Source organism: Dama dama, chromosome 24 (assembly GCF_033118175.1).
Source record: "Dama dama isolate Ldn47 chromosome 24, ASM3311817v1, whole genome shotgun sequence".
Taxonomy (NCBI): Eukaryota; Metazoa; Chordata; class Mammalia; order Artiodactyla; family Cervidae; genus Dama; species Dama dama.
The window spans coordinates 10,947,599-10,965,029 of NC_083704.1; the positions used below are offsets into that span (position 1 = coordinate 10,947,599).

The 17,431-nt window shown below is 44.3% G+C and overlaps 1 protein-coding gene across 2 annotated transcripts in view; it reads left to right on the forward strand.

Annotated features, from left to right (window-relative positions):
- The window catches only part of TGFBR2 (transforming growth factor beta receptor 2), an 88,193-nt gene that overhangs the window by 1,913 nt on the left and 68,849 nt on the right, over positions 1-17,431 (forward strand). Inside the window, exon 2 of one of the 2 annotated variants that reach the window (XM_061127662.1) lies at positions 11,835-12,056. The exons of the other annotated variant lie outside the window; for it this stretch is intronic. Coding sequence (XP_060983645.1) covers positions 11,906-12,056 — 151 coding nt within the window. The 5' untranslated portion in view covers positions 11,835-11,905. The remainder of the gene's footprint in view (positions 1-11,834; positions 12,057-17,431) is intronic. 2 annotated transcript variants of the gene reach the window in all.

The following is a 17,431-nucleotide window of genomic DNA, read 5'->3' on the forward strand; positions in this document are numbered from 1 at the left end:
ACCTAATTCCACTTGTATTTAATTTTCCATGGAAGTCAGTGGTTTCAGGATTTTCCTAACATAATTAGTAACCTGTAGTGACATTTTTCAAAATATCTTAAAGCATAGTAAGGGAAGAAATAAGATTTTTTTTTTATAGCTTTCTTTTCAGTTACTTAATCCATCTTATGTTTAGGATATTGACAGGTGAGCCAAGGATTTCAGTATACGGACAAACTTCACTAAGATATATACTTAAAGGTATCTTAGTTTTTGTTTTTGACTTCGTAGAGTCACTTATCCTAAATGCCTCAAATTAAGTAATTGCTCTTTGGGGGAGAACTTTAAATGTCTGAAAACTCTTCAGATCTGAAAAATATAGCTTCTACTTTTCAAATACCTAACAGGAGATCCTTGTTGAGGACTCAGTGTTGATGAAAATGTCAGTACAGATAAATTTCTTTTCCCAAATCACTGCTGATTTTGTCAGTGTTCTCGAAACCACTAGGCCTAGAATTTGATCTATTTGCTTTTGTTCCCAGAAAGTACATTTCTTACCTCTAGGCCACTTGGATTAATGACATCTTATTTTAAAGCAGTTACGGTTTTTGTAAGATACTCATCATGTTTTGGATTCTTGGTCTTTTTTTCAAGGTAGCACCCCACCTTGAAATATTGCTGTCTGTAGAACCAGCATACCTGCTACATGGTCCCCATTTCCATTAGCAACACAACTTAAAAAAATTTTTTAAACCTTATTTTTCCAATTAAGAATGACACTTCATTGGTGCTGTTGCAGAAAATGTCCATTACCCATTCTTCCTTCTTAACAGTGTTTATAATGTCATTTTGTGCCAGGCAGGTGGCTCAGACCTGGAAACAGCATCTTGAGTGAATAAGATAGGCCTGGTGTTTGCCTCTGTTGAGTCTAAGATATAGGAGTGTGTTGAGACCCAGAGAAGGATTCACATTTTAACCCTGGGTGCTGGGAAGCATTATGGACCCCTTTGTCAGAAGCCCACTTTGTTGAGTGTTTCCTTCCATTCTCTCCACTGTCCCTCTGAACATAGGTTTTTCATTGATCCGTTCTTTTCTGTGCCTGCCTTGTTCCAGGCCCTCAGCGGGGTCACCTCACTTTTGTTTAAGCTGCTGTCTGGAACTCCTGTTGCCTTGGCTAATTTACAGTCATCTTTTAAGACTTACCTCAAGGGTTATCTTCTTAAGCAAACCTGCTTTCAGTGCCCTGGCTGGAGCGAAAGTTTCCCTCCAGGGGGCAGGCCTCTCTGGTAACAGTAGTAAGGCAGAATTCTCTATGGGACTCTCAAAGGCAGTGGATTTGTCTTACTTGTTTTTCTGTCTCCAGGGTCTCCAGTAACACCTGGCGCATCACTTAGCACCCAGGAGACGCTGCCCTGCGCCTCCACTTCATCCTCCGGGAAGCAGGGCAGGCCAGGGGGCATGTTCGCACCCAGGCAGTCACTGTTTATTGGGTGTTTGGTCTGAATGGTCAGATCTTTACTTTTAGTGAGAATAGTTTGGCTCTGACCTCCATAGGCAATTTTGCTGTTTTATACTGTGTCATTGGTCCTTTTATTCTGATGATCTCTTGGAAAAGCTGCTTTTAACTTCTGACAAACATGGTGGAAAGCTGCGAGAAGTTTTCATCCAGCCTCTTCAGCTGTTTGGTTGAATTTGTGTAGGGCATTCAAAGCCATTGCAAAACTTTTTCAAAGTTTCTCCCAAAGATAGTTTCCAGTGAATACTGGAAATACAAATCCATTCCCTCCCTCCCCCTTTTTTTCTAGAAAATTGTCGAAAGGAGACTTTCGTTAAAAATGAAGTGCAGAAATCTAAATTTAGCTTTGAAGTTTCTTTTTTCATCAGGGTCTTCTGTTTGGGTTTTTAAGCAGTGAAGCAGAGTTTGTCTAAGGGAAGTGCGGCCCTGGGGCAGCTGCTGTCTGCAGAGGAGCAGTGTCGCTATTATTTAGGTCTGATGCAAACCACCAAAACAGTTTAAAATAGGGTGTGGAGGAAATGTCCTTCCTGGCTGCAGCATGGCATTATTTAGCCAATTTCCACAGAAAAACATAACTCTCTCACCTTGTTGGGTCCTGCCCTTTGGGGCCGTTGGTACAGCATTCCAGAATAACTCATGATTTTCAGTAGAAGTGATTTAACAGATAGGCATTAGCAGCAGGAATGCTCACCATGTGTTTCACACTCCTTCTTTCCCTCGTAATATTTTGCTCTGTATGCACTTGTGGCTTCTGACTAAGGTGGGACAACGATGATGGTCCTTCTTGCCTGGCATGTTAGGGGGTTTGGGAAGCCAAGCAGGCACTCTGGCTTATCTCAAGGACAAGTAAGGAAAAGGGAGAAGTAACATTTGAGAACCTGCTCTGAGCCAGTGGCTTGACATTACTATCCAGTTTAATCCTCAGAAAAAATGGGGAAGATGAGTTTCATTATCTTTATTTTATAAATGGGGAAGGTGGCGTCTGTACAAGGCCACTTGAAGTTTGCCTGTGTGTGTGTGTGTGTGTGTGTGTGTGTGTGTATTTTCTAATCTCGCCTTCCTTGTATTCTGCTTGGCCCTTCTCCTCGGTGTATCTGTGTGGATGTGTGTGGAGATGGAAGGTACGGAGTGAGTCAAGGGTTGTCACAGGGAAGGGGAATTTACCATCTAATGTCCATTCAGTGCCCCAGAGATATGATTCGCTTTGCTCCTGTGATCTGCCTTCTTCCTGATTGTCATTGTACTATAGAAAATCAAGATAGGGAGAGTCTCTTTGCCCAGGGAAACTCGGCCATTCCTAATAATAGCATCTGAGTGGTGGGACACCCTGCGGGGACCCATCCCTTGACCACTGACAGCAGCTGGATGTGGACTTGTTTCTCAAGATGTGCTCTGCCAACCCTAGATTCCAGGCATGCAGGACCAGCATCTGTGTACAGACCTCCAACAGCTGCTGGAGTGGGTGGGAGGAGTAGGATTCATCCAGGATCACAAAGGGGGATGATTTGATTTTTGGTGTCTCACTCACTGGAAAACTTGTAAGCAGTTAATATTCTTTGCCTCCCGAAAGGATCTCTCTTTTGCTTGCCGTAATCAGCATTTTCAGTCTTGGCACTCAACTGCCTCCTTGCCTGTGGTCGACTTAGGATTTCCTGCTCAGCTTTTTCAGGGTTCCCTAGGTCTGTTCCTGGGGCTGAAGCTATAGATCATTAGAATGGACTTATCTTGGGGCAAGTGTGTGGGATGGTGAGATCGTATCTGGGGAAAGTTGCCTGCCCTTTATTTTATGTAGTTCTTTATTTTATTTATTTTTGTTCTTTTCCAATAAGATATTCGCCCCCCCTCCCTGCCCCCCGCCCAAATTTTTCTGCTTAGTTAAAATGTAGGCCTAGTATACAGGCAACAGGAGCCTCTGCCCTGGAATTTAGACGGCACTGCTTTTATTCTTCTCTGGTCAGGCCCCTGTCCATGGCCTGTGAGTCCAAAGTCTCCCCTTTTTATTTTTAGAAAATATTCATTTATTTAGTTGGCTGCCTTGAGTCTTAGTTGCTGCACGCAGGATCTTCGTTGCATCACGTGGGATCTTCCATTGCGACGCACAGCCTCCCTAACTGTGGCCTGTGGGCTTTGTTGCTCCACGTCATGTGGGATTTTAGTTCCCTCAGCAGGGATCGAACCCATCCCCTGCACTGGAAGTTGGATTCTTAACTTCTGGACCCCCAGGGGAGTCCTCAGAGTCTCCCCTTTGTGGATCAGTTTCAGGGGTCTGGCAACCCAGAATGTGCCGCTCGGATGGCTGCAGACGTCTTGTACAGCCTGTGTGGACCTTGGGGCCGTCCTCCTGTGGGCCCTTGTAGCCTCCTTGTGGTCTGTGGGCCTGAGGGCTGGCGAAGGCACAGCTGTGTATATATGGGGTGTGGGGAGTGTGAGCGTTAAAACTGGGGAGTTTTACGTGTCACAAGGCCTCTCTTGGTTCTGGATGGAGCAGCCAGTGGAAAGAGGAAGGTGGTTCATTGTCTGGGTCTGGGACGGTGCTTCCCCATTTCCAGGGCTGGACTCTGAGCAGGTCAAGAGTTGGAGAGTTGAACTTGGTCTTCTCTAAGACGTTATGAAGGTGCATTTGTCAGTTGAGGCAGAAGGATCAGACCTGTTTTATTGAACAGTTGGTTAGTGTGATCTGTAACTTTGAGTATTCTGACCTGTGATCTGTGGGCCACCACTTGTATGCCGCCGCCCTGGGTGTTCTGATGCCGGGGGTGGATCTGTACCAACCACATGCCTTTGCTGAGGTGTTAGGTACAAAACTAGTCGTTGTTGATTGTATCATATTTTCCCTGGAGTAAAGAGATTGCTCATTAGTGAAAAGGCTAAGAGTTTGGCTGTAATCATAGTATTGTATCTCCTTGAGGAAATTCAGTTTTCTATGGCTTGTCTTTTCCTGCAGGAAACTTAAGCTCTATTCGTTTGACTTGTCCTAGCCAGGATTTCAGTTACACAGCTTCTTTAAGATTCCCCAGTGTCTTGCTTGCGTTTCCTCTTGGTATTGGGAACATGAGGCACAGTGCAGCTTATCTGCATGTTTTCTTCTCCTATTGTAAATATTTTATTTGAGTGATCTGTGGCCTTCTCAAGCCTTTTTAAGGAAACAGGAATATCAGTACAGTATAAAGAAATAAAAAGCCCTTAGGATACTGTACAAGGTATTTTTGTCAAAACTGTGCATTTTGGGGAGCTGGTAGCTTCGCAGAATCAACATGAGTGTCTTTGAAGGAAAATAGGGAGTCAGGTGTGTATTATCGAGATTTTCCACTTTTTCTGTTAAAGGTGTAAATTGTGGTGGAGGATTCATTAGCTGTGGCAGGAAGCTCACTCTGCTGCTTTGTGGATGACTGCTGCTTGTCCTGAACTCTGCAGGACTTTGCTAAAGTAGCTGATGGTGGCTCAGGCCCCTGCGGTGGTGTTTCGTCCTGAGGAAGCTTCCTGTGAGAGATTTTGTGGACAGGTGTCCTGATAATGTGATGATTTTAGTTACACTGATTGGACCACACTGAGCACTTTGTGAGTGTTATGTAACCTCCAGGCAGGTCAACTTTATAGTGCTCGTAGTAAGTCTTCTAGAGATCAGGGAAATTAATTAAGGCCACTCAGTTAGCAAATGGTTAGTCTGGGGTTGAACCCAAGATGGTCGGGTTTGGGTACCTAGACCCTAAGTGTTATGCTGTATTGGACAGGCCACCTCAATTGATACAGACCACTTCTCCGTTATAGCCTGGGTTCTGGGAGACTCTGGGGGTTCAGAGAAATAATGGTGATAGCCAACATTTTTCTAATGCTTTGGCTTTTTTTATATGTTATCCCATTTAATTTCTTTAAATAAAAGAATGTTTAATCCATACACCAGGTAGTCAGACATTAGGCCCATCTTGTGACCTTAATGGGAAAATGAAATATACATGTCAGATGAAATAGCCCTGGCTGAATCATGGCCATCAAAGAGTTTAAGTATTCTGAGCAAATCAGGCACTTTATTTGGAAGAACTGGGGAAATTCAAGGATGAATTCAAGGATGTATAAGTAGGTGGGAGATATATATGGTGTGCCAAGGTGGTTTTACCATGATGTGGATAGAACTTAACCTCAAGGCTTCTCCCTGGTACAGGCCTGCCTTCTTGCTCTAGGAGGGACCCTAGCAATATGGTTAACAAGTGTCATCAAGAATATTTAAGACATCTTGCAATGCCCTGAAAATTACAGCTCATCTGTAGAAGAAACTTGATACAGAGGCTTTCCCAAATTTAGAGGCATCTCAGCACATTCATGTGATACTACTTACATAAATACTTCCAGGTTATTTAAGAATAAATTTAAAAATTCCAGGGGCTTCCCCGGTAGTCCAGTGGTTAAGACTCCATACTTCTGCTGCAGGGGATGTGGGTTCAATCCCTGTTGGGGAACTAAGATCCCACGTGCCATACAGTACATCCAGAAAGAAGGGGAAAAGAAGAATAAATTACAAATTATGGTTAACAATTCTAGAAGAAATATAGAGTTATTTTAAATTTTCTCTAAGGAGATATTGTGAAATACCATTGGAAGAGATAAAGACAGTGCAACCAAAAACTGTAGTAGCATGTATCTGAGAGGCGTATCAGGCAGTTAATTTGTTTTCTTTTAAATTTCATACTTGTGGTATCTGCAGCTTCTCAAAGTTTGGAATTTGTAAGATGCCACTCTAAATTCTAAATACTCACTTTCATACCTAAATTTCTGTTCTTAATGTTTATATTCTTTTTCTTAAAGAGTGCCCTTAAAATTGATAAACTTCAGCTTAATAGTAGGGTTTGCTTGTTGACTTAGAAAATAAATTTTAAATGTTCCCCACCCCCAACTCCATATAAATACCCTGAAGTCTGCATTGTTACGTCACCAGACCAAAACTTCTTTTCCCTAAGGTCTTCATCATTTTCCTAGTTTAGAGGCCCCATGCCAAGTAGAAAAAGAAGTTGTAAATATGTAATTATCACAAAGCCTTGATCTTGAATGATCTAACCCTGCTTTGACCCATGGTTTTGAGATTAAGTCTCTGCCTAGGAGACAGCTGATGAAGATTAAACCCCGTCATACTGGCTGTCAAGGTGTCTAGGGGCCTGGTTACCTTCTTTAGACTCCATGGGTCTCCTTTTTCTTCAATGTGTAGCGACAAGTATTGAACTGGGTAAGATTTGCAGCTTTTTCTGTCCTGAAAAAGCTGGGTGTTAGTAAAGGAAATCATCGATGTTGACTTAGAAAACATGATCATTAACTAATCAAAATAGAAAACTATTGAAAGTCATCCCAGATTGGAACAGACAAATACCACAGACATCCAGTTGGAGTTTGTTGGGAATGGATGCTATTAAAAAAAGAAACACACCACGGTTATTTTGGAAATCTCCTAGTGCAAGTGCCTGTGCAGACATCCTCAGTAAAGAGCATGTTTCCTGCAACTCCTGCTTTCTCCTCCTGGCCAGAGAAAGGCGGCCTGGGTTCGGGTGGGAACACCATTTCCCTCTGGTTAATTACAGTGTTGGCATCCTCCCCTTCCTCTGAGCTGGTAAGAAGGTCTGTGAATAGTTTTTCTAAGGTAGAGAGTTAGGAAATGCTTCTCTACGTCTAGGAAAAGAGAACCCTGAAGGAGCATCTGTCTTTTGGGGGAAAAGAATGGAAACTTGTCTGAATATAACTAGTCTTGTCTTGCTTTTCAAAAATTTCTCCATCTCTTTTCTCAAAACATTCTCAGAAAAGACAGAATTTGCTCCATCTGGGCAGTTTTCAGCTACTCTCTTCAGCAGGGGAGTAGCTTTGAGTCCCGTAATTGCATTTCTGTATAGTCAGCAGCGGAGGAATCTTCTGATTGTTGCTTTGGATGACTGTCTTGTTATCACAGCTCACATGTATGTTTTAGTCTCTCAAACCCATAGTATTGAGCAAAAAAAGAAAGACCATATGATAAAATGTGCCTTCAAATATGTGAAAAGGGAAAAACAAAAACAAAAACCACCAGTAGTAACACTTTGTATTCCCTGTTCTGGAATCCCTTGAAGTCCGTTGTTTTAAAATAATCTCTAACCCTCAGAACCCACCCTGGGCACTCTTCTATTCTAATCTCTCTCATCACCGCTTACTCGCTGTAATGCACAGCGGGCCGGCCAGCCTTTTCGTCTGTGGTCCTCTTCTGTTTTCCGTCCCCTCTCCCTGCAGTCCTGCTGGCTCTCCTTTCTCACTCTCCAGGAGCCTCATTTCCCTTTCCACATCTACCTTTCATGACCTGAAGTGTGCCATGAGGCCAAATTCCTAAGCTCAGAAATGATGCCTTTCTATCACCCCCTGCTAACAACAACGAAAGATGCTCCAGTACTTTACTACCCAAAGGGCGGTCCAGCTGCCAGCAGAATCTGCATCACTGAGGGTTTATGGGAAATGCAAATGTTCGACCCCTACCCAGACCTACTGCCTCAAATCTGGTTCTGCATTTTAACGAGATCTCTGGGTGATTCATGTATGTGTACATTAAAGTGTGAGAAGCACTGTCGTCATACTGTGGAAACCTTTCCACAGGAGTATCAAGTGATCTGCAGAGATTTCAGTTTGTCTGCAGACTTTTTTCTGTCACTGAGGAAAAGAAGGAAGAATTCAAGGAAGGGTAGCTGCCCATTTTATGAGGGTATTTAGACTCATCCTCAACCACAGGGCCCGTTTTAACCAAGGGTAAGTAATGCTCTAAGGCTAGCAGGAAAGAAAATTGCTGAAAGCGAGTCAATTAATTGAGAAGGTTTTAACCCATGTCCTTTGGGCTTCTGTGGTGGCTCAGCTGGTAAGGAATCCGCCTGCAATGCAGGAGACCTGGGTTCAATCCCTGGGTTGGGAAAATCCCCGGAGAAGGGAATGGCTACCCACTCCAATATTCTGGCCTGGAGAATTTCATGGACTATATAGTCAATGGGGTCGCAAAGAGTCAGACACGACTGAGCAACTTTCACTTGCACTTTACCCAGAGCATCTTTCATGCCTGTTTCCTCCACGAACTGTCCCAAGACCACCAAGTGTCGCTCCTAGGGATCCTTTTCTCTGCTAAACTCAGCATTCATCATGTTTACTCTTTAGGTATTTAATCGCAAAACTCCTTGACATTTGTAGGCTGTAATTAAGTCAGGAGCTTAATGTATTAATTAATTGATTGATTATTAATGTATTAATGTAATTAAGATATGCTGGCATGTCTTAAAATATGTTGCACTCCCTTGTATATAAAGTATGTTTCCAATAAATTAATGAATTAATATCAGGTTTTTCAGGAAGTGGTTCTACTTTTCAATATGGGGAAAAAATCTATTGTCTTGAGAAATGTTTTTGGTCAGTGCTCAGGGAGGATTCCATTTTTCTTGAATCCCTCAACATTAATTTTAGACTGTTCTGAGAGCCCTATGACTGGCTTCTTCATTGATGAGCTTCTGTATTTTACTCAACAGAAGGCAATGTTTGCACCTCAGCAGCTTTTATCTTCTAATAGTTGTGGCTCCCTGTCAGTTGAAACAACTCATTCTCATAACAACTTTTTTTGATTTTTCCAAATAATTTTATTTTCTGACTTTTTTTTTTTCTTTTGACATCTTCCTTGGCAAAAACAAACAAAACGTAGAAAAAACTTTCCATTGCAGCCTTGTCTCATGTTGCTTCTTTTCCATCAGATCGCAACTTACTATCAGAGTAACTTTCAAATAGATTCTCGTGTGTGTGTGTGTGTGTGTGTGTGTGTGTGTGTGTGTGCGCGCGCGTGTGACTCAGTTGCATCCAAGTCTTTGTGGCCCCATGGACTGTAGCCCGCCAGGCCCATCTGTCCATCCCAGGCAAGTATACTGTAGTGGGTTGCCACTTCCTACTCCAGAGGATCTTCCTGACCCAGGGGTCCTGCATTGGTAGGCGGATTCTTTACCACTATTGCCACCTGAGAAGCCTCTGACACTCTTGATTAATCCGACAGTATTTAGGACAATTACCTAGTTACAAGAAATGCATTTTTGCTCTTAAATTATGCTACCACGGTGCAAGACTGAACTCCTGTTTTCTGTCATCTGTAAGGCTCTTCTCGTTGGTTTCTGCCCATGGACACCCCTTGTCCCTTCAGTACACAGCGTGTATCCCATAAGTTAACTCTCCCTCGGCTGTCAGGTTGACCAGTGACCTGCTGGAAAGCTTTCCGTGGATCCTCTCCATGGACCCTAGGTGACTGCAAGGCCCTCGCTTCCTTCCTGAGGTCTGGGTGCATCCCTGGTCCTAGGATGCACAGACAGGACCCAGCATCAGTTAGATGACCAGCCTCTCCCTCAGCCCCTGTCCTGCCCTCTTGCATCCTGAGGCCCTGGTTTCACTCAGCTTCTCTAATCTGCGACTGCTGCTCCACAGTTTTCCCGTTCTCTCCTCATACCCTGCGATACCTCTGTTCCTTTGAAACAACGCCTGGCCAAACCCCACTTCTCCTACCGCATCTGCAGTCAGATTTGTCCTGTTTTTCCTTCAGTCTCTCTGTCAGGCCTGGCTTCCTCTTGGGCAGCCCTGGAGGGAAGCTCCCTGTGGCTGGATGTGTGTGTGTCTTAAATCTCATCCTAGAAGGAAAGCCCTCTGAGGGAGAGCCGTCTGTCTGATTTGTCCCTGGTGCTCAGCGTGCATTGTCACTGAAAAGATTGTTGGGTTTGAAATTCATTACTTCTAAAGGCCAGGGACACTGCTTATAAATCCAACATAGGGTGGGGGTGGGGGTTGACAAGAGTTAATTTTTTGCTAGACCGCCTGCTCTCCCCTAGGTGTGTCCTCCAGGGCAGGTTATTTATAGCCACCTGTGGGGGTATTGAGAGCACCACGGGCTTGTGGGAAATCGAGCGTCCTGATTTGTGTAAGTGGCTCTTTACAGCGGAGGTTTCCTGTGTGTTCAGCCTGTAGTTTCTGTGAAGTCAGGGGAGCTGCACTCTGTGGGCGGGGAGGGCTGTTGTTTTTCCACCCCATCACAGCCCGCCTTTGATTCATTTATCTTCTTGTGCGCATCTTTTGTCGAGGGCCCAACGTGCCATGACTGCAGAGGCCAGAAAAAGTCAAAGTAAATCATACCATCTGACGACTTAGGACAGTTGTGTTTTTTTTTTGCCAGTTCTGCCTTTCATTTTCTGACTCATAGGTTATTTCCTGTGTTGGGATGGTTGGAGAAGGGGCTGTTGAATGCTGGGGTAGGGGGCCGGTGGAGAGCTGCTGAAGACATCATCCTACCTGCCCGATGGAAAACATCCCGTCTGCAAGGGACTCCTGTTGGCACGTTTGGAAAAGTCCTGTGGAAATAGCTCATGGGTAGGAGACAGGTGGAAAGGCTGCCTTAGGTGGGCACTTAACAGGGATGGGTCTCCAGAGAAGGCCCGGAAGGCCCCAGCCCTGCCATCACCGTGCTCCCCACAGCCCCTGTGTCCACGCTCCCTTGCTGGGGTGCCTCCTGGGCCAGCACAGCTTCCAGACACATCTCCCCTCCTTTCCAGCCGAGTCATCACCCCTCAGCCCTCCTCTGCGGGAATTCTGGAGTAGACTTCATAAAATAACATAGACATGGACTAGCAAGCTAGCCCCGCCTGCTCTATTGATGGGGGGAAAGGAGGTGAAATAAGGAATTTGCGTCTAATGTTTCTGTGGCACTTACTAGACAGAGAATGCTTTTAACTTGATGTGCCGTTGGTGAGCTTTCAAAACTGTTGAAAACATGAATATTCCAAAATGTGGGGATGTTTGTGGCAATTATAGACTCACTTCTGTTTTGTTCAACACTTTGCAAAGCAGTTTGTCAAAATCAGAGTATGTCGCATTACCAGTTTTTGAATTAGAGGCCTCTCGTGTCTTTGGGGCCCAGGACGGAATCTGGTTTCCTGACAGTGCAGTGGTTACTTCTTGAATGAGTGTTAGAGCGCCAATGAACTTGAACCTTGAAGCCCCTCTGCTCTAAGCCTATTGGCTTTGCTTCTCAAGGGATGCCTTCTTTTATGTAAAAACAATGGACTAAATGTTAGTTGTCTGTGTCACTCACGTTCTGCCAGTCAGAGCAGTTTTGTTCTTCTCTGTACGTCTTTATTTATACATCTAGCCTTAAGTTCTGGAAAAGGAAACCTCAAACAATTCCTGACCTCTGATACAATGGACTGTTTTGCTGATGACCTGTACTCTAAAATAATTTATATTCCTAAAAGTTTTTGGAGGAAGCCCCTGAAAAATCTTGGCAAAGTCAAATTGGTCCCAAGTCACTTTTCTTAAATCATCTTCCCGGTTACAGAGACAGCCCACGGAAGCAGATGTGGCCCTCGTGCGGTCTCAGATGCAGTGTCTTGAAGCTATAAGAGAAGCATGAGGCCATGGGGAATTGAGGATTGTGCCAGTCGACAGCAGTCACACAAACCTCAGGACACGATGGCCTCCTTCGCCTTTTATCAGCAGCGAGCAGGGCCGCAGGGGAAGGACCTGATTTCAGTGAGCGTTTCTGCCCACCACCCTCTGTGTGCGTATCTCTTGGGAGCATATACAATGTCTTTCATTGTTAAAATAGCTGTTTTAAATGAAAGTTTAAAGCACAGCAAATGTTGTAAAAACAGTCCTTTGCTTACTTGTCCAGGCAGATGGAAAAACTAGTGCCAGGGAAACAGAAAAGAGAAGTGATTTGAATAACTTCAAGAAAATGGCAACCCACTCCAGTATTCTTGCCTGGATAATTCATGGACAGAGGAGCCTGGCGGGCTACAGCCCATAGGGTCACAAAGAGTCGGACAGGACTGAGCACGCATGTACACGCGCTACCATTGAGACGAACTGGGGAGAGGGGACCAGTGGAAAGAGTCCAGTCAGATAACTTTGAAGAAAACGTATTGACCATGTCTGATTATAATGGTGTTTTAATCATCCCGTATGTTCACAGAATACTTTGTTATCTGTAAAACACTTTGCTTTTCCCATCACATGTAACCTTGGAGACAACCCTCCAAGATGGGTCTACTTATCCCATTTCAGACGTAGAAAGGGAAGCCTAGAAAGATGAAACCCCCAGAGGCATCGTCAAGTATCGTTTGTCTTTCATCAGTTTTAGTCATTATACTCCCTCGCTGCTTCATTTCTAATTAAATATAAGATCAGAACTCTGGTCCCATCATGTTTTTCTGTCTCCATAACTAAATTGTAGAAAAGGGAATGGGAGGGTTGGTGTCAGAGGCCTCGTTTTTTTGCCTTAAACCTGAGAAGCCGGGTTTAGGACTGGAACATTCCCTCCTGCCAGATGTTTTTCTGAGGGTTTTGTCCACCAGTCTTACTGGAGTTCAGACTGTGTTGTGAGTCATTTTTCTCTTTCCCCTTTTCTTGTGGGGACAGTTTCTCTTTTTAACACCATGTGGTCTACTTTCTGAGGGTTATGTCACCATTGTCAGGAGACAGATGTTGCCATTTGCAGAGTCTGTGGCTGTTGCCCTAGTCCTCTAGGTTTCCTCTTGCCTTGAGCTTCAGAGTACATGACGTGGTCAGGAACGTGAGGGTCTTTATGTGGGAAGGCCCAGAGGTCAATGACTTCTGGGATCGCTTCGAAGATCTTCTTAAAGATAGATGTCTGGAAAAGATGGAGGGAAAAACAGAGTTGTTTGGGCTGGCAGAATATGAGTAACATTAGACATCTAAGGTTTAGTCACATTGCTTTGATAGTAAAGAAATTATACCTTGAGGAGCTGTGAAGACTGCACCTGTGATTATGACACTTTGAAAGGATTTGGTAAGAAATGACCTCGTTGGCAGAAGCACCATTCAGGCTGCCAGCACACAAGGATAGTTCAGAGAGCTCATAAAAAGAGAAGTTGGGTTGTGCTGTTATTTTACTGTATTTCAGTTAAGGAAGTGCGTAAAAGCCGCCCCATCTGTCCCATCGACCACTTTCTCTCTGAGCAGGTCCATCAGGATGATTTCCCATACCAGGATCCCGGATGAGTCTGATCCTTCCTCCTCAGTGAACGTTTCCTAGAACAGATGAGCTTCTTTATGTAATGATTGGGTTCGTGAATTTGTATCATAATTGGAGAGACTCTTCCAACTATAATAAATTTCAGTGTTACCTTTATACATTTTCTTCTGTAAAGGGACTTGTAGTAAATCCTCTGGAATAATGCCTTTTATATAGTCCTTTAAAATGTATCATTTTACATACTGATTCCTGTTAAGGCAAATGTAATAAGGAAAATACATTTTGAACATTTTAGAAATGGTCCTTTTTTGGATCTGTCACATAGATGGTGCTCAATATGTTTGTTTAAATAGAAACATGTGCTCAATATATGTTTGTTTAAATAGAAAAAGAAAAATTTCATGAAGACTAGAAACAGAAATTATAATCCTGGAGCATATTGACTTAAAACTTAACTTTTTTTTTTTTTTATCTCGTCTACTTAACTATGTGATTTTTCTGAAGGAAGAGTTTATCTACAACTGTTAAGTCTGATCTAAGGAACTGTGTATCTTGTTAACTTCTTTGCTAGTTTCTCTAAAGGAACATATGCTTTCTCACGTTCGTCTCCTTGAACTCACTATTCATTTTCCCTTATGGGGGTCAAAACACTTGAGAAATTCAGCTTTCTCAGGAAGCCTGCTCCTCAGACTTTTCAAACAGACCTTCCTTTAGGCCTATTGTCCCCTTCGTGATTGGCAGAGGATTTCCACCCTTTAAATGATAGGAACTTGTGAAATCTGCTCTTAAAAATTAATCTAAAAATGATCTTCCTGGAAGGAATTGGTACAATAGCAAACAAGTGCCTGGAGGCCATTATGTTTCTGATCCCTGCTTCATCCTAAAACGATTTCTTGAGTCACATAGGGAGATTGCTTAGGCTGAACTTGACCCTACCTATGTAAACATTTATAGTAAGGTTCAGTTTGAACGCAGTCCTGGTTTTCCTAACAGCAGGCCGATGGCTGGTGTGCCTGGCCACCTATGTCTAGAGACCATGGCCCTGCCCTTACACCTTAAGTTTGTCCCTGCTGAGTTCTTCATTCTGTATAGCATAAATCCTCCCTGAACAGCATTTATTTTTAAAATTCTGGCTGCACATTAGTTTATCTAAGGTCCTTTTAGATGCCTGAACCAAACCCCTAAAAGTTTGACTCATGTGCCCTGGGTTTAGGGCCTGGCATCAGTTTTGTTTTGAAAGATCCCCCGATGACTCTCATGTGGAACCCAGAGTGAGAAACACGTGTTTAGCCTAACCCAGCTGGGCTACAAATGGAGAATTTGACCAAGGGGTTTACTTGGTCTCCCAGCAAAGAAGTCCCATTTTTTATTTTCAAAATCTCACATCTTCTGACTTTAAATCCAGTGTAACCAATAAAAGCAAGGTTTTGTTATAGAGCTGAACGAGGATCCGAATCCCTTTACTTCTGGAAACTTATCTGCAGAGTGGGGTAAATACAGGCCCACGTCACCATAAAGGTGGTGAAAAGTCAAGGCCCAAGGGGGCAGAACGCTGTGGATTGGGTTGGAGATTGATGACTTTTCCACAGAGGAAACGGTTGACGGGCACCACCGTCCCCTCGTCAGCCAGGGTCAGACTTGTGCACTTGCTCCAAGGACACGGCAAGCTGGGAAGACGCCTGCCTGTGCTGTGTGCCCGCCCAGCGCACCGAGGCTGTTTTCCAGCTGCCTGACCACAGCCAAGGTGGCCTCAGCCTGCTGCGGACACCAGGCCTCCTCGGAGAAGCCGTTCTCCTGGCCCCAGTCACCCTCCCAGCCGCTGGCAGAGGCACTGAACTCTGGGGGGCCAGGGCAGGCCTCCTAGGTGGTGATGCCTTGGCCCAGCCAGGAGATCTTGGGGGGAGGTAGAAACGCCTGGGGTGAGGAAAGCACAAGAAATGAATATATCAAAGGGTTTCTGATAAGGGGTTTTTGAGCAGGAAGATTATGAGGGCCTTTAGGCTTAATTGTTGTTATTCCTTATCACTCAGGTTGGACTCTTTTGAGACCTCATGGACTATAGCCTGCAAAGCTCCTCTGTCCATGAGATTTGCCAGGCAAGAATACACTGAGTGGGTTCCCATGCCTTTTCCAGGGGATCTTCCCTACCCGGGATCAAACCCATATAGGCAGTTGGATTACTGCTGAGCCACTGGGGAAACCCTTTGGCCTAATTGGTGACTGGCAGATTATAAGTAGGGGCATGTCGTCCTCAAACCATTGCAAGACCAGGAGGGTGTGATGTTCAGGTAGTGGGCTCCTTTTTTCTTTTCCTATCACGCGTGTGCAATGAGCAGAAGGCAGGGGAGCCCATCACAACCTCCCTGCATGTCAAGTTAGCTCCTGGACCCTTGTTTCTGATCCCATGGTGAAATATATGTCTCATGGTTTTACATACATTTTTTTAAATTTAATTGAAGTATAATTGCTTTACAACTTTATGTTAATTTTTCCTGCACAACAGAATGATTCAGTTATACACATACATATATTCTTTTTCATTATGGGTTAATCACAGGATAGTGGCCCTGTGCTGGGTGGCACTAGTGGTAAAGAACCCACCTGCCAAAGCAGGAAACATAAGAAATGCGGGCTCGATTCCTGGGTCAGAAAGATCCCTGGGAGGAGGGCATGGCAATCCACTCCAGTATTCTTGCCTGGAGAATCCCATGGACAGAGGAATCTGGTGAGCCACAGTCCATGGGGTCAGAAAGAGTGAGACATGACTGAAGTGATTTAGCACTCACACACGTTCAGTAGGACCTTGTTGTTTATCCATCCTATATGTACTAGTTTGCCTCTGCTCATCACAGACTCCCAATCCTTCTCTCCCCCAAACACTTCATAATTTTTTAAAACAGTATTTTCTTCATTACACCTCCAAAGATATATGGGGAAGCTCTTAAGAGGCCCAGAGCCCTCAGTATCCCCACTTACCCTTGGTGGCTCAGGCTGTAAAGAATCTGCCTGCAATGCGGGAGACTTGGTTTCATTCCCTGGGCCGGGAGGGTCCCCTGGAGAAGGGAGTGGCAACCATCCAGTATTCTTGCCTGGGATATCCCATGGACAGAGGAGCCTGGCAGGCTACAGTCCATGGGGTCACAAAGAGTTAGACACACCTGAGTGACTAACACTTACCTTAGGTTCCACATAGACCTCACATCACTCACAGCCTGCTGACTCCTCTGAAATACAGTGTGAAAAAAACAAGGGCACAGATTCATTCATTCCAAGCGAGCACTTTCTTTTACCAGGTCTCACTCATATTTTCCTGGCATGTCTGCACCACACGTACCTCAAACGTATGCTTCATACTTTTAGAAATCTAAAGAATGTAGCTTTTCAATTGAGGAGCACCTGAGCGAAATCCTTTTCTTCTACCTAATGCCATTTGAATGGGCCTGTGCCCAGGGAGGCTGGGTTGATTGGACAACATATATAAACCTCTGCAAGAAATTCACTAGGTGGAGAAGGATGCCCAGAAACGTGGTACTCAGGGAGCTTTTTATTTCATAGTCTCCATGACGTCATGGAGACAAGCCGTGCAGCCATCTTGGTGAGCAGCAGGGCTCGGTGGAACCTTCTGCAGTGGTGACCTTCCCTAGCATCTGCGCTTGCTGTCTTCTGTGATAACCAGTAGCCACATGCGGATGGCTTGGAAGGCAGCAGCTGCAGCTCAGGAACTGAATTATAAATGTTATTTTATTTCAGTTAGCTTAAATGGACATATCCACATGTACATAGAGCTATCCACGTGGCTACCATAACGGACAGGACAGTTACTGCCTTAAAATTCCCATTCTCAAGTCATCCAGGAAGGGCAATCAGGTCATTTCTTAGTGGGACAGACTGAATTATTTGCACCTTCCCATTCCTGTCTTTTGTAATTAGAGTCTGTC